The sequence below is a fragment of the Molothrus aeneus genome, chromosome 3 (genome assembly GCF_037042795.1).
Source record: "Molothrus aeneus isolate 106 chromosome 3, BPBGC_Maene_1.0, whole genome shotgun sequence".
In the NCBI taxonomy this organism is placed as follows: Eukaryota; Metazoa; Chordata; class Aves; order Passeriformes; family Icteridae; genus Molothrus; species Molothrus aeneus.
In genome coordinates, this window is record NC_089648.1 from 39767341 (window position 1) to 39791829 (window position 24489).

General features: G+C 39.6%; 4 protein-coding genes across 10 annotated transcripts in view; 2 read left to right on the forward strand and 2 right to left on the reverse strand.

Annotated features, from left to right (window-relative positions):
* Positions 1-4912, forward strand: C3H6orf120 (chromosome 3 C6orf120 homolog). 4 transcript variants are annotated; one of them, XM_066546714.1, is made up of 3 exons: positions 1-140; positions 383-651; positions 1822-4912. In XM_066546714.1, the coding sequence occupies exon 3, from the start codon at positions 1865-1867 to the stop codon at positions 2420-2422; it is 558 nt and encodes a 185-aa protein (XP_066402811.1). In that variant the 5' UTR covers positions 1-140; positions 383-651; positions 1822-1864; the 3' UTR covers positions 2423-4912. The 4 variants fall into 4 exon arrangements, with proteins under 4 accessions (XP_066402811.1, XP_066402812.1, XP_066402813.1 ...); XM_066546715.1 differs by having other exon boundaries at positions 594-651; XM_066546716.1 differs by lacking the exon at positions 383-651.
* PHF10 (PHD finger protein 10) lies at positions 3594-22451 on the reverse strand. Of its 4 annotated transcripts, none has more exons than XM_066546713.1 (12): positions 21861-21974; positions 19217-19323; positions 18523-18653; positions 17619-17696; positions 15971-16104; positions 15708-15857; positions 14503-14612; positions 12904-13057; positions 10325-10480; positions 5539-5647; positions 5088-5276; positions 3594-3821 (listed from the first exon to the last, which is right to left on the reverse strand). In XM_066546713.1, the coding sequence occupies exons 1-12, from the start codon at positions 21927-21929 to the stop codon at positions 3736-3738; spliced, it is 1473 nt and encodes a 490-aa protein (XP_066402810.1). In that variant the 5' UTR covers positions 21930-21974; the 3' UTR covers positions 3594-3735. The 4 variants fall into 4 exon arrangements, with proteins under 4 accessions (XP_066402810.1, XP_066402809.1, XP_066402807.1 ...); XM_066546712.1 differs by having other exon boundaries at positions 17619-17702; XM_066546710.1 differs by lacking the exon at positions 10325-10480 and having other exon boundaries at positions 17619-17702; positions 21861-22451.
* ERMARD (ER membrane associated RNA degradation) overlaps positions 21667-24489 on the forward strand; it is a 24443-nt gene continuing 21620 nt past the window's right edge. Inside the window, exon 1 of the mRNA XM_066546707.1 lies at positions 21667-21752. The gene's annotated coding sequence lies outside the window, so the exon portion shown is untranslated. The remainder of the gene's footprint in view (positions 21753-24489) is intronic.
* Positions 23608-24489, reverse strand: part of DYNLT2 (dynein light chain Tctex-type 2) — a 5357-nt gene continuing 4475 nt past the window's right edge. Inside the window, exon 4 of the mRNA XM_066546718.1 lies at positions 23608-23910. Within this exon, the coding sequence (XP_066402815.1) occupies positions 23800-23910 (111 nt within the window). The 3' untranslated portion in view covers positions 23608-23799. The remainder of the gene's footprint in view (positions 23911-24489) is intronic.

Below are 24489 nucleotides of genomic sequence, written 5' to 3' on the forward strand. Positions count from 1 at the left end.
TGCTCCGGGGCCCGCCCCGGGGAGGGGCTTTCCCGCGGCGCCCCGGCCGCGCTGCGCTGCCGCACGTCCGTGAGTGCCCGCTGCTCTTCCTCGCCGTAGCTGCGGCCTTGCCGGAGCCGGAGCCCCGCGGCAGGTCGGAGGTGAGCCGAGCCCCAGCCCCTGGCCGGCGGGGCGACGCCGGCCCGACGCGGCCACCCGGCGGGAGCGGCCCGCTTGCCCCGGAGCCGCCGCCGCCGCCCCCGGCGGGCGTCCCGCCCGCGGAGAGGCGGGGGCGAACCGGGGTGGGCAGAACTCCTCATTCGTGGCTCTGTCCAAGGTCTCTTGGAATCGCTTCTCCTCCTGAGCGCTGTGCCAGCGTCACGACGCTTTCGTTCTTTCCTAGATAACTTTAATTATTTTCTGGTCAGATGTGGAGCTCCTCCTGTGGCTCCGCTCGGCTTTTTCATCACTACTTCGATGGACAAGTGACAGAGTCAGCTCCCTCCTACGGTCGAGACAAAAGACTGTTTTTTTCCTGTGGTTGTTGAGGCAGTTCTGTCAGTCTGGCAGGTTCAGCACATGCTGCACCTCGTTCTTTTATGCTGTCTTTGCAGAATTGTGACCTTGCAATAGAGAGGCCTCTGGGACAGAAAACGTCAAACTACAGAAACAGTTGGGTATTTTTTTCTAATTTTTTCTGCCCTGGATCCATTCAGTTGTAGAACTTCTAACATTTAAGTGACATCTCAGTGGAAGTAATGCAGTTTGTTTTGGTGCTAGCAGGGTACAAAACGAGTTACAGGCAGCTTTCTGGTTTCAGATAATTGTAGTCCTTATGGAAGGAATTAGGGGATGAGAACCTTCCTCTTAAACGAAGTTGTTCAGGCTTGTGGCTCCTGTGATTTGCATGTCAAATTCAGTCAGCTGTATGCTTTGGAAGCCTTCAGCAAGGTTTGGAAGTTGCTGCTTTGCACACAGAGACTTAGTGCAGCTGTTCAGAGGGCTGGAGTGTGGCAGGCTGCTCAGGCTGCTTGACTAGGAGCGTGCAGCAAGGAGGGAGGGAATAGGCTGTAAGAGCTTTGATCTTGCAGCAGTCCTTTCCATTTTCCCCTTCTCCTGGTACCTTCAGCTTTATCTTTTGTACCCAAGTGCTGTAAAGAGCTGAGCATCTATATTGTAACAAAACCTTCCTGAAAGTAAATGCATTTTTTTCAGGGAAGGTGTGCCAAATTTGGTTCTAGAAACAAGCCATACATCAAGATCATGAATTAATGTATTACCTCATTAGATATTTTTTTTATTTCTAACTCCATCCCAATGCAAGCTGGAATGCCTACTGCTTCAAGTCCACATCCAGATTTGCACCGTTACTGTCTTTTGAAGTTGGGAGGATGAGGATGGGAGAACAAATAGGATGCCTTAAGCACCTCATATAAAGTTAAGCATCTTCAAGCATGCAAAAGCCTTCCTCTCCTTAATTGTTTGTTTGGTTTTTTAAAGTGAAGCTAAAATCATTATTGGGTTTCATCCCTCCTGGGTATCTGTCAAGTTTGGCATGCATGCAGGTAGAGTGAAACTAAAGTCTCGATGTCAGTTCTGTTGAAAGAATACTGGCTTGATTAATTTCTGTTTAACTTTTGAAAATGTAAGTAATTTTATTCTGACAAAGTTCTGAATGTTAACATGGTTTCTGTGACTATTAAAAAATACAAGTTAATGAACACAATTAAAGTTAAATTTGTATGGACTAGAGAGGATTTTTAAGAATTATCAAATTAAAAAAATAGATTACTTCCAAGAAGGGAATATACTAAAATCTGAATTTTGCCTTATATTCATAAGGTAGAACACGGACACAGGAAGAATCCAAATACAACTGAAGACCATGGCAACACACTGGAGAAGAATCCTGACAGTATTTGTGACAGCTCAAGTACTATTTGTGGTAAATGCCTTTGAGGAAGAGGACGTACCAGAGGAATGGATTCTTCTTCATGTTGTCCAAGGTCAGATTGGAGCAGGAAACTACAGCTATTTGAGACTAAATCACGAGGGAAAGATTGTTCTTCAGATGCAGAGTTTAAAAGGTGACGCAGACTTGTACGTGTCAGATGTGACACTGCACCCCAGCTTTGATGAGTACGAGTTACAGTCTGTGACTTGTGGCCAGGACATCGTCCACGTGCCTGCACACTTCCGCCGCCCTGTGGGAATAGGGATTTACGGGCACCCCTCTCACCTGGAGAGTGAGTTTGAAATGAAGGTGTACTACGATCGAACAGTCGTACAGTACCCGTTTGGTGAGGCTTCTTACAACCCTGAGGAGATGGAGGCAAACCAGAAATACTCACAGTCTACAGAAGATGAATCTCAGGATGAGGAGTCTGTTTTCTGGACTATACTTATTGGAATCTTGAAATTAATACTTGAAATCCTTTTTTAAATTGATACACACTGGACTTAAGTCACACTTCATCCTGTGAAATTGGTATGAATGACTTGCTGTTATACGTAATACTCACTATGTTTCCTGAAGATATATTTAGGTTACATTTCCAAAACCAGAAAGGAAGTGGGGAGAAAAGCCATATTTAATTTTATATTGTAAATCCTCCCCAATATGTAAAATGAGCAGCCAGGACAGTATTTGCAGTGCTCTTCAGAGATCAGGGCTTAAAAATGAATGTATAGTTGGGATCTTGTTAAATTCACTTAAAATAGGTGCTTAGGAAAATCAATTCCAATTCAGTATTTTCTATTGTTTTTTATAAAGAAAAATGAATAAACTACTGCACTTCAGTCCCCCTCTCAATTTAGAGCATATTTAAAAATAAAACCTGCTTCTTTTCTGAGCAAGCATCTCCAGTAAAACTGATCAGCAACGTGTTTGAGTGTATTCATGAAGTTGAGGAACTTAGGGTGAAAGAAGGAGAAAACAATCAATCACCTAAGGGAATAGATGGTCTGTATTCTGACTGCGTGTGCTCTACATCACATCAGCCATCTGTCAAACAGAGGTTGGTCCAGTCACTCATCACCACTACAAATCCATGACCTGAATCAAGTGCATGTTGCTTCTTTGCTATTACTGCAGGGAGAGGGAGCCTTCAGCTGTTGTTACTTGTCAATATGACATTTTCGTCTCATTAAAAACAACACAGCATACAGGTATCTCAAACTTGAGAGGTGCTTTCTTACACTTCCCTTGATAGCTTTTTGAGACTGATTTTTTTTCCAAGCACATGTTTATGAATAAGTCATTAGCTTGCACAGAAAATTTCTGCTGAAAGATTTTTGCAGTATGTTGTTAAGAAGGTCATCTCATGCCTACTCTTCCTTAGAAGTTACTTTTACCAGGAATACTTTTTGCTTTGGTTGAGTATTTCAGAATAACCAGTTGCTATGCAAATAAAGTACATTAAATTGCTCTGTAATTTTCTTTTCACAGGGCTTACTGATAAATGCACTGAAATAAACGAGTATGTTGCTATTATTTTATACAAATGCATGTATAATTTAAATTTCATTACTGAAAAACTTCTCCTTTTTGAGTAGTAATTTGGCTTGCCTCTCTCAACACCTGACAGGACAGTAGTGACTTGTATCACAAAAAATCACTATATAGACAAAGTTTATTTAGTAAAAAGAAAAAAAAAAGTGGTATTGCTCCTCTTATAGAGTGGTTGATTAAATAGCACCAGAGTATCACTTTAATTTGTGCAGTTAAGTTTTGGACAGCAAGTTTTTAGGGCTTTCTTAGCCCTCCTTGCTGTTTTTCCCCCTTCTTCCTCCTCTTCTGGGTACAGGAGGGTCTTTCTGACAACAATCACAAATCCAGCGACCTAAGAAAAGAAAGTTATCAATTATTGGGAAACTAAGTTTGTTACTCTCTTACCTATTTAGGCAGCCCTTCACCATTCTGTTAGGTGCCTATCTATTTGCAGTATTTCCTTTAATGCGAACAACAAATGCTTTTAAAATTAAGCGTCCTTTCTATAAAGCAGCATACACAATTCACACTCCTTTGCACACCCATTATGTGTAACCACTGGCTACACCAATCTTCATGGACCTCAAGAAGTGCCAGGACTCCAAGGAGGTGGGTATTAGGTAAGAGTTTTACAAACAGTGCTCGAGTTTGCCAGTCATATTTTCAGGTGAATGACTACAGTTCAAGGTTGTGAAGTTACTCAGAGCAGAAATCAATGGCAGCTGGGGAAGCATTTAACTTTTTATTACAACAGCTGGAATCAATGGCTGCTTTGGTAATTTTGTAGTTTTGTAGACATATAATCTATTTTGATTATATTCTTAGGTCAGCCTCAAAATGAAATCAGCCACAGAACCTGTACAATAGTGACAGCTAGCTCCAGTGCTTCCCAAAATGAGGCATTACAGTGTTTTAAGTACTGTCCAGGGAATACTGTCACTGCCACTGAATACAAATTGATGAACTTACCATGGACATAGAACTACATGTAAAGCAACAGTACCACCTGTATTTTCTTTCTACTGCCCTGAGTTGGCCACATGCTATGAGCGACTTGGCAATTTAAAGCTACTGGCTTGCCTGCCTACCTATGGAGGTACTTCTGTTGCAGTTTTGATGTTTAAGAATTAAAAAGGGAATGAAAGGGTTTAGAGATATTTACAAATATTAAATTGAGATAACTATTTCATTTAGAAGCTAAAACAGCACAATTAATGTGAAAGCTATGCTCTAGCAATATGCAGCAATACAGTTTCTTTTACAGGTTTCTTCAATGAAAAGAGGTAATTCTTGTCAGTATTCTGTGGAAATGGAAAAAACATAGTTCTGAGCGAGCCTGTTTGGGTTATGCTGTAAAAGCCAATTATATCTCCTGCACAGGAAATGCGAGGTTTAACTGTGCACAACCAAATATACAGAAATAAAGCTTAGTAAAAAAATCAAGTCCTATAGTGTGAATGTTTTCCTATACGGTTTCTTACTCTTACTCTTCACACTTGTTTTAAACTATTCTTTCAAAAGAATATGTATTAATTCATTAGTTCATGTATTAATTCTGAGAATGAGCCCAAGACTTGAGAGGAAGAGGGAAGGGAACAAGTAACTCTTACTTTATTACCTGAAGGGATAGCATCAAGCCCCACACAAAAAGTGTGATAACCACGGTCACATACATCACAGAACATCATTTCTTCTTCATGGTGAGGCTGCCCACATATAATGCACGTTTTACATTCCATACATTGCCAAGGGTAAGTCTTAATCATAGCAACAAGCTCCGGGGTCATATCAAGGCAAGAAGGGTGGCCTAGATTAAAACCAGCATTATTATTTTTATGCCTGAAATGAAATTTAAAATTAGTTAGACTGTTTGCTTTTACCAAACATGAAGCTTAGGTCACCTCCTGGTGAGATCCCACAGTGTGAGCACAAAGAACATGAAAGAGAGATGGTGTCATAACAAAGGACAGAAAAGGCAACTGAACTCCTGCTACACATGGAGTACACTAAATATGTCCACAAACAGATCTGGATCCTTAGGAATCGACTTAGTGGATGTAGATACTCACCACTGTTGTCACACTGGGAGCAATGTATAAGAGCTTCAGGTTTTCCTTTCTTGTTGGACTCCTTACCCTTCAGACAAATTCCACATATAGCATTTGGAATGACCTTTGGCTGGAAGGGTAGAAGAGGGCTATAAATTCATTCCAGAAGAATTTACAGATTCAACAGGAAATGTCATCTATCTCCTTAACTATTAAAATCTATAAACTATCTGTCAGGATGTGTGAACCCTGAAACACGTGACAATTACTGACAAGCAGCAGCACTGAAAAAAAACATAGATTAAACTATATAAAATTTTCCATTTGTTATACATAGTGAGTTTTATGTAAATCAAATTGGATCAAAAGCATGTACTTGCCTCTTCCTATTAATTCATCAGCTAACATTCTCCTTATGGTAAACTAAATGTGACACAGGGTGAAAAATTTCAGGAAGATTCTTCCAATATAGAATACTCTTTATGAACTTCTGTGTGGATTTTCTGTATATGAAGGAAATATACAGGGTTTTTTTTTTGCATTACATTTGTCCCTACATATAGAAAATTAAATATACAAACAATAAACTTCATTTTTTTTCCTATCTGCAGTTTCAAATTATATGGTTAGCTATGCTGTACAGGGCTGTATTCCTTTTATCATTCCTTCTTGTATCCAGTCATAATAATTTAAGAAACAAAAGCCTTGCATTTGACTAGAGATTTTTACATTTATAATTTTTCTAAGTTATCATCCAGAGTGTGTCTGGGTCCATGAGATCCATTTAAAGGGTAAGAGAAATAGTAGGCTGTTAACATGTGAAACATCTGCCTAGGTATTCTGTACATCAACTTAGTAGATACAACAAGAGTGTCATCCTGATGAGGCCTTAGGAAGAATTAAAGCATTCTGAATTTCAGAAACACGGCAGTAGTTACATTGTTGAGCTTTGACTGCTGCATAATGAACTCAGTGAGAAATGTAGTCTACAATTAATGTAGAACTCACTGATGTTAAACTGACTAGCACCAGTTTTTAAAAACAATGTTGCTGCAAAGACCCAACTAGCAGAGGGAGCTAAAGGCTCTAAACAGGTTGTCAGTAAGAAGACTCCCAGTCAACTACCAATCACTCATGGGGAGAAGAATAAGGTTTAATTTTAAAACAAATTTAAAAAGTGAAAACACAATAAATAAAAAAAGTTACAAAGATCTTTTGCAATACAACTTATCTTTAAGTGTGTTTATTTCCCCAGCCAGTTTTTGACAGCACCTAGCAAGGTAATTAGTATCTTGACTCATTTCTAAAATCAGGATGCATTGCTTTAAGTTTTCTGAAGTTTTCAATGTACTTTTCATGTCAAAACATGGCTACAGCCTGCATCAAATTGTTCAGTCTAAGGAGTTTTATTCAAGAAAGCAAAATACCACACCAAATGTTTATAGGTAACTTCCTTCAAAAGATGACAGAGGCATTCATAGACATTTTTTTGCTTATTTATTTTAAAAAAGCAAAGTCAACCTGTTTTATACATAAATATAATAATAAACAGTAAAAGAAGTCTAACACACAAACATCTCTACAAAATAATAAATATAATGGAAGGAAAACCACGCATAAACTCTTTTACTGTTAACTATACTACGTGTCCTACATGTATACCTTTATACCCTGCTCCTCCCAACAAAAGTGGCACATGCTTAAACCTTGTCAGTGTGGCAGCATTTACCCTTCCATTGTTTAGGCTATTTTTAAATTGTATTGTAATATAAGAAACCAAGCCCTTCCAGAATAGCAAGCAAACTTTTCTAATCAGACTTCTGGCTTGTTACAGATTTGTATTTTACTGCCTTTAATATACATCAGCACACTTCCCAATACTCCAGCCAAAGCGAGCTGCTTTTTGGACACATCCAAGTGTTACAGGTGTGTGCAGTTCACATTCTGATACACATAACTCTCAAGGTAGACATTGCTACAGATGCATTTATTAACAATGCTTCCATCTAGACTTAGTTCACTAACCTGTATTCATTAGAAACTGTGCATATTAAGGGGGGGTGAGAATCACAGCCTTTTAAGAATGAAGTTCCAACAGTATGGAAGTATTTTTACAAAAACAACAACAACAAAAATTTTAAAAAATCAAGACTATTCACATTTTAATCCAGTTCCATTCTATCACCATAAATGGCTTTTAGAAATGCTATTAAAAAATCTGTCAGTTCCAAAGGGTAAGTCACAATATCCCATCTCATTAGGAGTAAATTTTGCTTTCAATATCCCCATCTTACTGGGATAAGATATGAGAGAAAATGAATGCAGGGTCAAAATGATGACTGTGATGTGTAGGTTTTCACTTCCATGCTGCTGTGCTGCAGCTCTTAAAGTAAGCTTTCCAACTACACCATTTTTGTAACATTCTATTCTGAATGCGAAGCATTACATTTTCATATACAGTGATCCAAAACAGAAGTGTTGCAACATAAAGATACTCAATACATTTCAGTTTTATGTGCAAAAAAATCTTTTGTACTTTTAACAGTACCCTGTGTGTGCAATTGTAGCAGTCAGTCCTGCAGCAACAGACTCACTACTTGTAACATGACAAAATGTAAAACACATGCTAATCGTTCTTTGTTAAAGAACTGACAATAAAAAAGACTCCATATAAAATACAATATTTCTATTACTTGAAAATAACTCAGTGGAAATGTATGGAATCCTGTAATACTCATAACATGGCTATACATATATACGCTGATGCCGTAGCAATTATCCCTCAATTTTAACTACACGTAACCAAAAGATTAGTGTCCTACAAAAATAGTCCAATATTAGAGAACAATATAGAACAAAAGTATTATAAACATTTCACAGGGAAAACATTTTGAGTCAGTTAAGCCTTCGGCTCAAAGTGCCTTAACATGCAGGCACATATGGTAGGTATATTGTTATCTGATGTTTTCATAGACTCACAAACAAGAATCATTTTGTCTTGTTAAAACAGCTCATGTAATTTGTCTTATTGCAGTATTTCAAACGTTCCCACAAACAAGAAAGCCAATCCTCTCACCCTCCTAACACATCACCACCACCCCTGACTTAACAACAGGTTGATGCAGGCAATGTATGCTGACATTGTAAAGATGAGGCACTGTAACTAAGACCTTGTTACTGACAGAATCACAGTAAGTAATTGCTGTGGGAATCCATTCTCAAAATGCAGTGCTGTATACTACTACCACTCTTCTACAATTTTAAGTTCAAACCAAAGCTCTGCTCTACTAGTTCTCTCTCTATGCATTCATAAGGCCATTAAATAGATTCAACTAGTCAAACACTTGGGCATCTCGCAGCTAAGTGAAGCTTCTGTAAACTAGTGGCACACAATTTCTAATGTCAAGTTAAACAAAGCTAAAGAAAAATTTCAGCCTTCATCTTTGGATTTCATGTTCATGGGAATACTGAAATGCATTCTATGTCTACAACTTCTTGCAAAGTTACATATAAAAAAATATATATATGTGGTAACCACATTCTAAATCTACACAGTTCACGCATTTCTTAATAAGTTCCTGAAAACAGAAAAAGCAACTGGAGCTTGCTGTCTGTTATGAACTTGTACAGATACTGTATGTAGAGGAAATTTATCAAAGCTGTCCAATTGTTGCTGGAAATTAGCTTCTTATTGTAAGTTATAGTTTATTTACTATTAACTTGGTAAACACAGATAGTAAATATTTATAAACATAAAATGCAAGCCATCAACAGCTCACTTTTGCTAAGACAGATTCTCAGTATGTACAAACTTGTCACTGACAAAAATGTTCCCTGTCCCATAACTATCAATAAGCAATCCTCACTGGTAAACACTCAACCCGATCTTAACTTAGTGTTTTCCTTTTTTATGGATCTATTCCTGCTCCCACTTGAGTCAATGGAAAATTCTCATTCCTCTCAGTGGAACAGGACTAGACAACTACCTGCTTTAAATGTGTTACAGTTTATTCAGATCCTCTCTCAGTATGCAGAACAGTAACATATAAACAATGCATGTCAATTCTCACTTCTTCTGAAAAGCATTTTTATCATAATTCTTGAAATTATTATATAGAAACACTGAAGACTGGGGTCTTAGGTTCGGCAATCACTGCGTGATAGCTGAAATGTCTTAACATCCTCTTTAAGTTTCTAGTTTAGATAAAAGCATATTGCCCACAAATGTTATTACATAGTATGAACTACATAAAAAGCTATTTTCCAAATACTGTTACAGGGGTTACATAGTGTGGCCTATACAACTGTAATAAGCTTTTTGCCTTCCATCCTATACATCATAATATTGCAGGATAAAAGGCTGTATTTAAAATTAATGTTGTAACAATATGCTCAGCCATACCGCTGCACTTTATAGGACTGATCTCTTGGTATGCTGCCATACAAAATAGGAAAAAAAGTAAAAGACAGTGAGTGGTAGCTTCAAACTGGCACATATTTCTGACTGCCATGTTAAAGCAGACAGAAAGATGTTGAGTTCCAATGATAAATCCACAATGGATTTTTCTAGCGTTATTGCTATGAATCTAAGAAGTTAACCCAATAGGAGGCCACTGTACAGCTAGGGTAAAGAAAAGCCCCACGCAAAATATAAGCAAAAAGGAAATAAGGAAGCAAACAGATGGAGCACACAACAGGAGAACAGCTAGTGAAGTACAGCAAGCAGAAGTTCCATATTATTAAAAAAACCAAATACTTCAGGAAGAAGCTGGTGAGTAAAATTCAGTCAGGGGCTTTTTTCTTCGACCTTGTACCCAGGAACTGATTTGGGTAATACAGAACGTTTGGAACCATCTTTTCTTGGAGTAGCACTTTTGTCTCTTGTTTTTTGTCTTCCCTGAAAAGAATCCTCCTGGTTGTCTGTGGCGCAATCACCTTCAGATACATTGCCAGACGAATTGTCCTATAATAAAAATACCATAGCTATATATTTTTTTTTTTGGATAGACAGACAAGTCTTTCCTATGCCCCTTAGAGTCAACTAAGGTAAGAGAAGGGTATGTCATTCCTTCTGCAAAAGCATGGGGTTTATCACAATCTAGAGCACCTTTGTTCACAACATTTATCATTTGTTTTTTTCTGGTTTAAGAGACTACATCAGCAGTCATGTTTTTGCAGTTGGTCTTGGTACCACTGTGGGGAGCACAACAGTATAAATTTCTGAAGTGTTTTCATTAGAAATCAGCAAGAAATCAACTAAATGCAATATGCTGTTTACAACGTAAAGGGCCAGCAAAAAGTTAAAAGTGCCCTTGTCATGCATTTAAAGTATACAAGGACTGCCATGAATTAAACACGTGAAGGTTTTTTTCTGCCACCCTCACCTACTGTTTTCACCAGGAGCAATCTGAGTATTTAATTTGGACTGCAGCAGAAGAATGCCATCAATGGCAAAACACATTTCCATATTTAATACAGAACCAAACAACAGAATTTCTTTTGCAGTAAAAGCTTCCCTTTTTTTTTTTTTGAGGAATAAGGAGGCAAGAAAGAGGGGAAGAGGTTCAAAGATGGTGAGAGATCAATGTAGGCATAATTAAGAGCAGCAGCACAAGACTTTTGTCAGAAAAGTGTTAAGAAAGGCTTCCAGAAAGCTCCAGAAGGAAGCAGTGTGATTACTCACATTTATTACAATAAAACCCAAGAGGCCAAATAACAATGGTGCCCTACATTAAAACACACTCTGTAAAAACACAATAGTAATCAGCCTGTGCCCTAGGACCTAAAATCAAAACAGACAAAACAGACACAGAGCAAATGGTAGAGTGTAACACAAAAGCAGACTGAACTATGTGGCAACAAGAAATGGTAGGTTTCACCAGTATTTCAGGGGAAGGCTTCTTTAGGTCAGACCCACTAAAACACTACAGAAGAGAAAACTGCTACCAACTCCAACAAAGGAGTAGGGGGAGGTGTGAAAAAGGAGAAGTTATAAAGTGTATTGTGGCACTCACCAGGGAGATCTGACAAATGGGAGATACTCCAAATCTGACCATGTCCCACCCCTGTTTTTTTTCTGAACTATATGTCCCCCTCAATGATTAACTATCCAAGAACCCCTGCTCCCACAGCCAAAACCACTTCACAGGAATCTGATTATCAATCTTCCACACTTCTCTACACTATTCAAACTCAGGGACATTTTTCCTTCTGCATTCTGTCACAAAAAAAATTTCTGAGCCTCTGTGAAAAATCAGAAGGATAGCCTGCTTGGTCCAGTTACTTTTCTTTACCATTAATGAGAACAGAATTAAATGGAAAAGGAAACTGGGGAAATATGGTTAAAGACCAAATGACCAACTGTAAAAAAGCTGGAGTGTGATTAAACTGAAAACTTGAATTGACATTCAGCATGCTATGTTTCTGTGATTTTGTCTCAAAAAAATGCAAGCAGAAACAGTGTGTTAAACACCTCTCTTTCTTTTTGTTAACCTACAAGCTGACCTCTTCCTTTCTTCAATTATAAGTTTCTTACAAAATTCAAAGAAGATGTTTACATGACAAAATTTAGACTTGTACATATCCACCATCAAACATGTTCATCAATCATGCTAGAAATTGCTAAATGCACTGTGAAATTCTACTGCTGTTAAAAGCAGGGTTAAAATTCTGGAAAGAGATTGTCCCCAACATACAAACTGCACCAGTACACCAATGGTTCAGGTGTACTCAGCTGGCTCTTGAGCATTTAAAGCACTATCAAGGTACGAATGTGAAAGTTTCCCTTAAGTTTCAGCTAGCAGTTAATTTTGCATTTGCATAAGTGGAGAGAACATAAATATCTTTTAAAAGATGTATTGTAAAGTAAAAAAACCACAATGTTTTTTACCTTCTTTTTAAATTGGAATTAAGTTACTGTTTCTATAGTCAGTACTTGCTGCTTCCACATCACAGAAAAAAAAGTTATGAGGTTATTAATGCCTTTGCTTTGGGGACAGATTCTGTGGGACTTCCAACAGCAAAATATACTGTGACCGGAACTATAATATTCATTCTCCTCAGAAATGCCAGCAACTTCCCCTTGGGAAAAAGGCTATAATGAAGAGCTGCATTGGGAAGTTTCTTCAAAATTTTTTTAAATAAAACAAAACAAACGAAAGAAAATTTTAAAAAACGAAGAAAAGGCCTAAAATATTTGTTCAATTTACTCTGAAAATGGACCAAAACCAAAAAGCAATGGAGAGCAATGTTATGAAATAAACCAAAGTACTAAAAAAGGTCTTCCCTTCATTTTGCAAATGTTAAAAGATTCTAAGAAACTAATTAATCTAACAAAAGTCAAGGAAAAGAATTTTTTTGTTCAAGAATACTTTCAATTTGTCTCACCGAATTGCCTTTGGTTTTCCTTTTTTCATCACCTCGCCCTTCCTCTGCATCATCTGAATCTCCATCACTGTCCAGCGTAAGCAGCTCCGGATCCAAAGGAGGTTCATAAAGGGCTGTGTTTAACGGCAAGTAACGAAGTTCATCTGGAGAGTATCTGAAGTTAAATAAATAAAATGCATTCATTCATGTGTACTTTATGCATAAGTATTGAGTTACACAGTATGCAGGGACTTTAATAACAGTCTCCTTTTTTTCAGGAAGGCACATAAAAACATGCAGTTCTGAAAACAAAGGAAACAACACTAATTTCTCCTCCCAAACACGATGCCACATATACTACTTGTCTTCTTTGTAGAGCAGATATTCATAGAACACAATTTGCAGTTTCACCCAATCCATGCTCCTATGCCAAACAGACCATACACTTTTTTTATCCATGTACTGTGCCCTGTAACGTGTACAATTCTAACCCAGGGCACACAAACATGTCCAAAGCAAAGTAAAGAATAGAGATGTATAGCTGATTATTAAGAACAAAAAAATGCAAGAAAACAAGAAAATGTAGTTTCAGATGAATGTACAGGTGTAATCTCACTGCTCATATCCAGATACAGCTCAACATACATAATCCATCCTTTTTCTTTTTAACATTAAAGACTAAGAAAAAAGTGGAAGTCTTCTTACTGCTGTGGACAAGCATTGTAAGGAACAGGATACTATTTTGCTGCATATTATGAAAGGTCACGTCCTTCACTGAGATGGAAAAGCAGTTTCACTAGAAGCTTACAATTGCAAAATAAACATAACATGAAGTAACTTTAATTCAATTGATTTAATAAAATTGAAGTCCTTCAGGAACATCCTGTAACATGCAAATTTGGGGTGGGCTGTATGAACACTGGAAGGAGCAAGGCACATGCAGACAAAGAGCTTCTCTACAGAAAACCAAGCACATATAGCATGAATACCATCTCTACCGTACAATAAGAAGACTTCAGCAAAATCGTCAAATCTGTACAGATTTGTTCAATGGTAGCACACTGCTAGTAAAATCTTAAATTTATGTCAACAACACATAAGTCAAGTAACACATTTTTCATGAAATGTAAAGATCATGAAATGTAAAGTTTGCAATGTCTTTCTCTCTCACTTACAAATCCAACATCAAACTTAAACCATAAGACCAAACTTTTTTAAAAAGAGTTTCTAAAAATTCAAAATGGAACAGCAAGACTCGTGATCAGAAGCCAGCATAACAACACTTTGATACAAAAAATTAATTTTAGCACATGCAGAGGCAGATGATAAGTAAACAGGAGGGTGGCAGGAGTGAAATCAATGTCCCTTTTTACCATGGGAAATACCTGAGCAGGCTAAATCTCAGGCACTGCAATATATCAGCAGAACAGTGCTCTTGAAGTCAGTACTGTTTTCTTAACAACAGCTGTCACACTATGCATCTTTGAAGCCTATGAAGTGTCTAAAACTAAAATTAATTTGAAACCTTAATGCAAAGACAGTGAAATGTTTTCCACCTGCTAGATGGAGACAAAAGAGATCAGTGCTACAGAATTGGCAGCTGGAATGCTTTTAAAATACCTTTTGTAGTACTCCTGGAACTGGCCGGGTATGAGAGCCACTGGATAAGGACTAACCTTTGTTCTCTCTGTAGGCAAGACTTTGTATTTTCCTTGAGGCACCTGGATAATCTGCATTGTTTAATATAAAGCAATGACATTTTTGTTTAACATACAAACAGTTGAGCCTTCCTCACCAAATACTCCTCCAAGTACTATTTTAACTTGCCAGTTTTACTGAATTGAAACAGCTACCTGAGTTCTCCCATGAGAAACTCAATGCATTAAAATTATAAGAGATCCCAAAACAGTATCATGAATTAAATCAAATCACTAAGTATCTAGTGGATTGAACAAAGATTAGGTAAGACCCCTCTAAACAGTACACTATGAAAAATAAAACTGAAATTAAAATCTAGCAATTGAAACAGTAAACATTAACCTTTGTGACTGGCATCTTTAGCAAGAATTATCAATGTTGTTCCAAATTGTTTTAGAGTAGAAAGAACGTGCCATCTAATTCTGAAACCAGACTGTACTATAAAAAATATCCGTTAATATATAAATACATAATACAATGGAAAGGAGAAGATTACACAATAAGCCTTCCTTCTCTTAGAAGGAAATAGAAGTAATCATCCACTTTCTTGTCTCTAACACGGTCAATACCAGGAAAAGGAAAACTTTCCATAATTGTCTGCCATGTAACAATTTGCAGAGAAAATTTTTGCTTTCTGCCTCTATAGAAGCAGAACAGCACTGCTTTGAAATGACAGATTTTTTTTTAATCAAGCACAGAGGCATGTAACATATGCAATACAAAAATAATAAAACAAATAACAAAAAACAAGGGCATAATATTGACAAGCACACTTTTATGTGTAAAATAGCTTTCTTTTTTACTTCAGGTATTGTCAGGCAAAATTTTGAAGTTATTCAAAAGAAGAAATAGCCATTTATATGAATAAACAACGGTCTTAGTTTTATGCTACTACTATCAGAATAAAGAGATGATAACAAAGTAACTCTGAGATTTTCAGAGCTTTCTGAGACAAGTATTTTCAAGTTTAAAAAGTCTGCAGGTTAAATATATTTAGATTATTATTTTTAGCAGCATTACCCATTACCACCCCCCTAAAAATAGCTAAAATGGTAACAAAACAAACTTCACTAAAACAAACAAGGAGCTCCCTCCTCACAACTGGTAAGAAATTTAAATCTACCTACATGTGTCTGTAAATCAAAATAGGCTCTTCTTTCCTCCATCCGCTCTCGGTTTAAATTGCTGTTGAATTCTGCAGCTTTCTTGGCAGCTTTTTTAATATATTCTGGAACTTTACTGGCTTCTACTTTCTGTGTGTTCTGCTGCTGCATTTGCTGGAATAAGAACAATTATATATTAATTCACATACATTTCGCTATCAGTTAGAGAAGAACCTTTTCTCACACTCCCACTGCAGATTTGGTTCACTTAAGTGGTAATTACTTACAGAATACTCTTTGTAATGATCTGTTATTCGCTGCCGTTCTTTCTCTTGCAGTATAACAGAATACTCAGCATGTTTGGCAGGGTATTCTTTAATCATGAGATCAATTACTTCATCACTACGCAAAGCTGTTAGACCTAAAATAAATAAAGTAATAATGATGCTATCTGGCAAAAGTAACTGCAGGTTATTTATATCTCACAATGAACAACTCAAAGTTTTTGAGTAGCTGAAGACAACAACCTGCTGTGCAAAATGCTTTTCCTTCTCAAGTAGCAGCAAACTTGTGCCATTTAGCTTTCAAGGCTGACTGGGAGTTCGCTTGTACCCAAGGCTCATATCATTACTTACAGCAACAGACCCCTTCACACTGACTCAATCACCTACTTAAACTCACTGGTGAGGCAGAACCTTTGTTCTAGATGGGATCTTGCATACTGTTAGTTTCAGCTTCCAGTGCTGCTGAAGTTTCATTACCCTGCAGAACCTTTACTGAAATTAGGAGGTTTACATAAAGTCTCTATACAAATCAGGGAAGAATTGTTAGGAGGGCAATTTAGAGCAGCAAACTGCACACAGACTCCTGACTCCCGATTAAAGCATTTCACGCTCAGAAGTCAGAATGCCTCAGTTTGCAGCTACAATGCTGATCTCCTCCCCTGAAGATTCCAAAACAACTAATCTCCAGACATGGACAATAGCATGGAAAGATTTATGTCATTACCACTGATTATAACTATAATTTTAAAAACAGGGGTAGTTAACACAACTAATCTCCAGACATGGAGAATAGCATGGAATGATTTATGTCATTACCACTGATTATAATTTTAAAAACAGGGGTAGTTAGCACACATCTCTATTGGATAGGTGAGGCAGAACATAACATTTTACCTCTCCATATAAAAATTAGATACAGTTCTCTTATGCATAGTTAAGTTAAAATTAGCTCACAGGTGAGAAATAAAGGTGGTATACTAAAGATTGTTAGCATATAAAATAACATTACATTTCCACAGACCCATGATACACAGAAAAAAACCCATGGCACCATAATTTAAACTCTACATGTCCAAATGACATATATCAGAAGAGTAAGAAAAAAGCCCTTTCAATAAAAGCCTCAGAAATTAGATCAATCCATTTCAAATATATTCAATTGCCTTAAAATACACTCTTCTAATTTCTAACATAGAAGCTGAGCCATTTAAGATACACTGAAGTCTGCATGCCTCCAATGCAATCCAGCAAAATAAGACTAACGTATATAAAGACACTCTGTACATATATATGCAATATATACATATATACCACCATGCATTTATGCACATATAATGTATATATATGAGACCACACTATTATGGTGGTCTCTTTTCTAAGAGAAAAAGACTCTAAAAGTTAATTTAGAATATAGAAAAATCCCCTCTAAGTAATTAGAATAGATCCAAAATATATTTGTTAATAATGAATCTGGAATATTGATACAACATGGCCAATTTACTAAGCCAAAAATAAACCAGTTTTAATTTTAGAATTTATGTTTCCACTTCAGAGGGATGCAATTCTTCTCTACCAAACTGAACCCCTTTTTCAGAGTGCCTAAATTTACTTTTTATACTGTAATAAGAAGTCTAACAATTTGTTTTCTTACCTAGTGTGCATTGAGTCTCTGTGATAACATTTAGTTCTCTGAGGTAGAGTTTCTCCTTGTGAGATAAATCTCGCCTTTCTAAATCTCAAAAAAAAAAACAAAAAAAAAAAAAAAAAAAAAAAAAAGAAATAAAAATGGGTGCAGTAACTGAAACTCCCCCATAAACACTGTCAAAGTATTTCAACAGTTTTGTTTCCAGGCAGCTAGAGCCTGTATTACACTGCTATTTCAAGAAACATGACAACTTCATAAATTAATTTTAAATTTAACAACAATGTAGGGACATGATAAATTTTCTTGACTTATAGTAGGTCAAGACCCTCTCTACAGTTATGATTTACATAAAAACTAAAGAAACCTGATGTATAAGTTCAGATACAGAAAATTTTACCAAGCACTGAAAGTGCAGTATTTTTTCTTTTGCCATAACTTTTAAAAATAAATTCCCCAACAAAGAGCCAGATTTGACAATTCTGGATAACAGAGGCTCAAATACTACAATCTCCACAAACATATTTTTAAATATTTTTCCACAGTATAGGAATGTTGCTACAATTCACGAAACAGAATACAGAGATCCAGTTATAGTAAGAAATCATCAACAAATCACTAAAAATAAAATTGACACCAGTTTTCAAACAGAACTTGTTGATCTAAGCCTCAAATCAGACTTGTTTGCAAATTTTCAATGGCAATATCACAAAATCTTTTATTACTTTGAAAACCAGCGGACACATTATATTTCCAGTAATGAAAATATGAAGAACAAGTATAATTAATCCAGGTCTACTTTTCCTGGGTCTTTTTTTAACCGTTAGCTCACCCTATAACCAAAGAAGCAGAGACTACATCCAAACTGTTTAAGAATTCAAATTTTTAGAAGAAAGACTTTAAAAATAAATACCTGGATATTTTCTTTTAAAGGAAGTCACACCCAAATATTCACTGACTTGTTCCTGAAGCATATAGTATTCTCCTGTTTCATCAGGTGGCCATTTGTATTCTATCAAATTTTCAGCAGGAAAATAACTATACCTAAACATAAGAACAATGTTACAACAAATCACAACAATCCTTAATAATACTACTTACCTCCCTAGAAATTCAGTAATTCCCATTTATATGCCAATGAACAGTAACTACAAAGTTGGACAAGCACTTTAAAACAATGCATCCTGTTAACCCATTTCAAAAGTCACTTTGTTGTACCCAAGCTCAATTATATTTCTCTAAATCTCCATTTATCAACATGCTAAGGGACAGAATCTGAAGAAACTGATATCCATCATAATGGAGAGGACACCAGGAAAAGCAACTACTACAGAGTCAAAATTCATTCAAGTATGCAATGTCTTAAAAACACATAAACTGTGCTTCTGATTGTAAATCAGATGCAACACTTTTTGTGGCACTCTAAAATAAAATGCCTTAAAATATGCTGGGAGGAATAGATATCTAGCTATTTATAGGACATCACCTCCATTTGTAAAGATGTATGAAGAATATACAAGTAATGACTAAAGAGCTAATACTTAAGCATGCTGAACAATAAAGTCAGACTTACAATAAAAATTGGGAATTGTAAAAAGCAGTATTACCCAAGGTCTTGACTGGAAGTTTCACAGCTTCGAGAACTGTCCCCTGAGCCCATACGCCGCCTTTTGGATGGCTGGCTGCCATCATTGGAATTTTCTTCTGTGTCATCCTGAAATGAAAATAAATATTAAAAAAATTAGACTCCAAAGATAATGTAAAACACCAAAAGCATTGCAAGGCAATCCACAATTTAAATATACTTGAACTGGTAAGCCATTCTATGACAGTCTTAAACAACTCACAGGACAGTCTACATAACAAATTATTCTTTGTTATAAACTATCTGCATGACACGTGGTAGCCCAGTAGGAGAATTGGGTGGCTTCTCACCTGTGGCATAGGTAGACTTCTGAATAGACAGAGCTGTAGCTCTGACCACCAAGTTCATAATTCCTGATGTAAACTACCTCTGGCACTTGACCTGACTAGCACTCCACACCAAAAGGAAGTGCAAAACAAAAGCCCAACTCCTTGCTGAGAGCTGATGCTTACAAAATCAGGGAAATATTACTGAAAGCAACACAGGAGTTTACAGGTATACAGTTAAAATAAAAGGAACGGTACACAGTTTACAAAAAATATCATTGCAAGCAAGTAGCAAAGACTTGAGATGAAAAAATGTACAGAAGAAAAAACCCAACTTGGTATTACAACAGATACAGAAGAGAACAAGGCTCTTACATTCAAGGGGAACATTCAGACAGGTGTCACAATTCAGATCTCATGTGATCAATATAACAAAAGGGAATAAAGAATGAAGAGGAGGAAAAAAAGACCCAAGCAAAACAAAGAGTTCTGTGAAATCTAGAAGAGAGTGACTCAGATAATGTTGTGTTTTTTGGTTTTCACTGCTTTGTTGTCCCATAATGCTGTGCAACTCCTACCTGCATCATCAGCAATCTCAAAGCATTTAGTGACCAACCCTGTCTGATCATAACTGAGATAAAGACAGCAACAATCTTTAGGTGCATTGTCTACCGTGACCAGTAGTTGAGTCAAGAATAAAACAGTTCCTTAAGTAATTGAATTTCTGAAGTGGAGCAGAGTGACAGAATCAATTTCCTAACTTCTGTGAAAACTTTAAGCAAGAGCAATTAACCTGTCAGAAATAAATGGATCAAGCCCAACTATACTTATTTATTTAGAAATGACAACACTTATAATTAGGTCTACCTTTGGTAATGTCTTTCACTCTAGTATGTTTTACTTAACATATAACTTGGAATATCAATTTAAAAATATTCCAGCAAAAAAGAATACATTACTTTTACTAAGCAACATTTCACAATGTTATAATCAAGACAGGCCCTAGACAAAAAGCATTTATCTCCTGGGTTTTTGGCTTATTTCTTATTTTCTGCAACTTTATACAAATTCTTCTTCCTCTTTAAGGAACAAAAACATATTTCACACAGTTATAAAAACTGAAAAGCAAATTTTAATGGAACTGTGTTTTCTTAGTGTAGCCATCATTAAAAAAGCAGTATGCAGCATCTCCACTCACATTAGCAGTAATGCCATTTCTTAGTATTGCTGAGAATACCCTGTGTGAACTCAGACGAATGAAGCAGCAGCCCCCAATCAAACCAACATTGCATTAGAATATTTTGTGACACAGCTGTCTCATCAACTACTTCTCACAAGAATATTAATGCACTCCAAACTGCTAGACAAAGACCTGAAAAGGGCCAAAGCAACCCGCTGTATACCAAAACTTCCAAGAGAATTCAAAACGCCATTAAAAGACAGATCTCAACCTGACAGTTTGGTGGAAGTGCCTGATAATCAGTTTCTCATTTCTCTTTGTAATTTTTCATTGATTATACCCGGTACTGTTACAAAGTATGAGTGTCCATAACACAGAGAGGTCAGCTCTCTCCATTTCCATGCTTGCTTCCTTATTTGCTTAAAATTTCACGAAATTTAATCACACGAGTTTGTTGCAGACGACTTACTACATAAAGAGAAAACATCCGCAATCTAAAGGCACAATGCTGCTCAATCACCTTTACTGCTGAAAAATAGAAAAAAAGGGATAGTTCTGTGGCTCTCTTTACATGAAAAATCAAACACTGTCCAAAAAAGTCCCTTTCTCCCTGAAAACGCACGTTTCTGTAAAAAGCTTGTTAGTCCTTACGAAACATGGTGACGTTACAAACTTCTGGTACGTCTGTCACTGCAAGATCGACGTAACGCTGTTTCAATAAGCTATCGAGAAGCCTAAACAGCTCGAGATGTGTTTCAAAGGGCGACTGCCGATCTGCACCGGGAGTCTTTGGCGCCACAAGTGCCCGCGGTGCCCGGGATGCGCGGGAGCAGCCGGCAGAGCCAACGCGGAACTGCCCACGGCCAGACCCAAACTTTCCCGGCTGCGGCGCTGCCGCGGCGAGCACTCAGCTGCCGCGCCGCCCCCGGGAACACGCCGAGGGACTTTTGCGAAGGAGGACGGCCCCGGGCACCCGGCCCCAGACCCGCGCTCAAAGTTCGGCCCAGGACGCGGAAAGCCGCCCGCCGCCCGGCTCCCCCAGCGGGCGTGAGGTGAGCCCGGGGCGGGCGGGTCGGGTGAGAGGCGCGGGGGCCGCGCGAGGCCTCCCGCCGAGGCGGCTGTTGCGCCGCAGCTCCGCGGCCGCCGCCACCCGCTCTCACCTTGAGGGACTGCGCGCCGGGTGTGGCCGGGTCGCTGTCGCAGAGGCGCGGGGACAGCACGGCCGCCATGGCCGCCGCCGGCTGGGCCAACAGGAGCGACGCCGCCGCCGCCGCGCGACCGGGCCTCGCGCCGCGCCCGCCGGCCCCGCCCCCCCGCGCCCTGCGGGGAGCGGCAGCGGCCCCTACCGGCCAGCGCGCGCACGGGCGCGGCGGCTCCTGCTCCGCCCCCCTCCGGGCAGCCCGCGGCGACCCCGGCCCGCGCCGCCGGACCGGCACCCGCACCGACCCAGGGCCGCCCCGCGGGACCGGCGCGGGGGATCCGTCGCCGCCGGTGCTGCCGCCGCTGCCGCGCCCTTCTCCTCCTCCTGCCGCCGTCGCTCGGGCAGCCGCGCGGCCCGGCCGCGAGCGCGGAGCCGAGCCGCCGCGGTAGCGCTTGGGCAGCAGCGCGGGACGGAGGGGCAGCATCCCCCCGGCGGGGTGGTCAGCGCCGAGCGCGGGAGCCGGCACCCAGCAGGGCCGGGTGCTCCGCTCTGCCGGCAGGCTCCCGTCTCCGGGAACGTCAGCCGGGGACGAGCTACGTTTGTGAACCATCAGCCCCCGCAGGAGGGGGGTTCGGGGGGCGGGGGGCGCACTCGGAGGAGCCGCTACGAGCGCGCTCGCCCCTGCGACGGAGGGAGGGCGCGTGCGGCCGCTCCCCGCCGCTGCGCGGTCGCGCCGAGCCCGCTGCGCGCCGTGGCCGCGCCGCCTCCCGGTGCCGGTACCGGTCCCGCCGGTACGGGCGGGCGGAGCTGAGGCGCAGCCCTCCCTACTCGCCACGGGAACGACCCTCGTCCCGGGGACCGGGGCGGCGCGCGCGCCCGCCCGCACGCAGCCGGGCCCCGTGGGCGCGCACGGCCCCGCGCCGGCGAACAAAGCGCACGGCCGCGCCCCAGCCACGGCGCCGCCCCCGGCCGGGCCCTCCGCCGGCCTCGCGTGTGCGCCCACCCGCCGCCCGGGCTGCTCAGCGCCCCTCGAGGTTTGCCCGGCCGCGGCTCCAAAGCTGCTCAGACCCAAGCTGGCCATGGGGCGTAGGAAAGCACCCCCGCCCCGTCCGCGTTTGTTTTCCGCTCCCAACAATAGAACGGACGTGGCAAAGGCACCAGCGCTAGATTTCCACGCACGGCAGATCCAAAAGCTGATGTCTACACACCTCACAGATCTGCGAGTCTCATTAAAAAAAATACAATCGGTGCTGCCCCTGCCAGTTACAGACCAATTCTCAATAGCCTTGAGATTGATCCCATCGTCCTTCTGCCACTGCCACCAGAAGCCCCCAGACCAAAGTTACCTAACTCGCTCGATTCAGTATTTGTCCACCAACCAGACCCGAGGCAATACTTAACCAAAGGTTATGACCCGGGGAACCTAATAACTGAAATTACACTTCATTCAAGGCAAACGGCTGGAAACGTACACAAGTTTCTAGGACTGCAAAACACAGCTTCCCTCCCAGCCAAGTTTCTAGGCAGACCAGCATTTTATCATAGATACCAACTATGAAAATGAAAAATGAACACTGCTTTTCTTACAAAAAGCATGCTTTTAAGAAAACTGATACCTGCAACTGCATATAAGCATTGGTGAACAGTCCTAGACACTCAAGAGACAAGCAACATTCAGAATTTTGCAATGTTTGGCCTCTCACCAGCTGCTCCCACTTCCACAGCAGAGCATTACAACAGATGAAGCCCATATGTACTCAACCATAAACATTTCCAAAGCAGTTTTGTTTGGTTTTTTTTAAACAGAGCAAAAACGAGCAAAATTATCTTCAATGTACATCAGTTTCAGTGTGCCAACACCAATAGGACAAACATGAATACTAAAATAATGATGTTTTGAAAATTTTCAAATATACCATGTATTGTGATGCACAAATGCAGCTGCGACTTTCAGAGTTTTAGTCGTAATAACAAGCCATTACCAAAGCCAGTGCAATAAATGTATCAGTTTCACATTTAGCTGAAACCCAAGTGTCTCTTTGAGCATCCCAGAGGCATCTGCTGGCAACCTAAAGGGATAAAAGGGAAAAAATTACAAGTGAACCTGTATACCCAGCATTATCTAAATGCTAATTAATCGTTTTAGGAGAGTTACAACTATTAACAACAATGCAAAAGTTGAATAAAATTAACAATTCCTATTCAATGTTAAATACATGTTCTTGCTTCACAGTAAAGCTCCCACACAGAGAGATCCAAAAGCTCAGCACCAAACCTCCAATTGTCTCTTGTGTTCACTTGTTACAATTTAACATACAGTAAGAGCACCCCTTCAAAAGCAATTGAATGTCAGTGTGAACAGACATCAGTTTTGCGAACATTTACAACCAAGAAATCACATCCCCCACTCTTCCACCTCCAGCTTACTACAGCCTACTTGTAAATTTATTGGGCTCTCAGCCTTTTTGGTAAAATTGTTTTCAAAACTAAACTGTGTGAATTGATGGCTGAAATAAACATATTCCTTGGGAGAAAAAAGTTAACTTGGGCCACTTCACTAATCTGTTTGCTCCTACAGCTTCTCAGTCAAAACACCTCTTAAGAGGCGGCATACTGTGGGATGGCACCAGAAAAGCAGGTAGATGCAA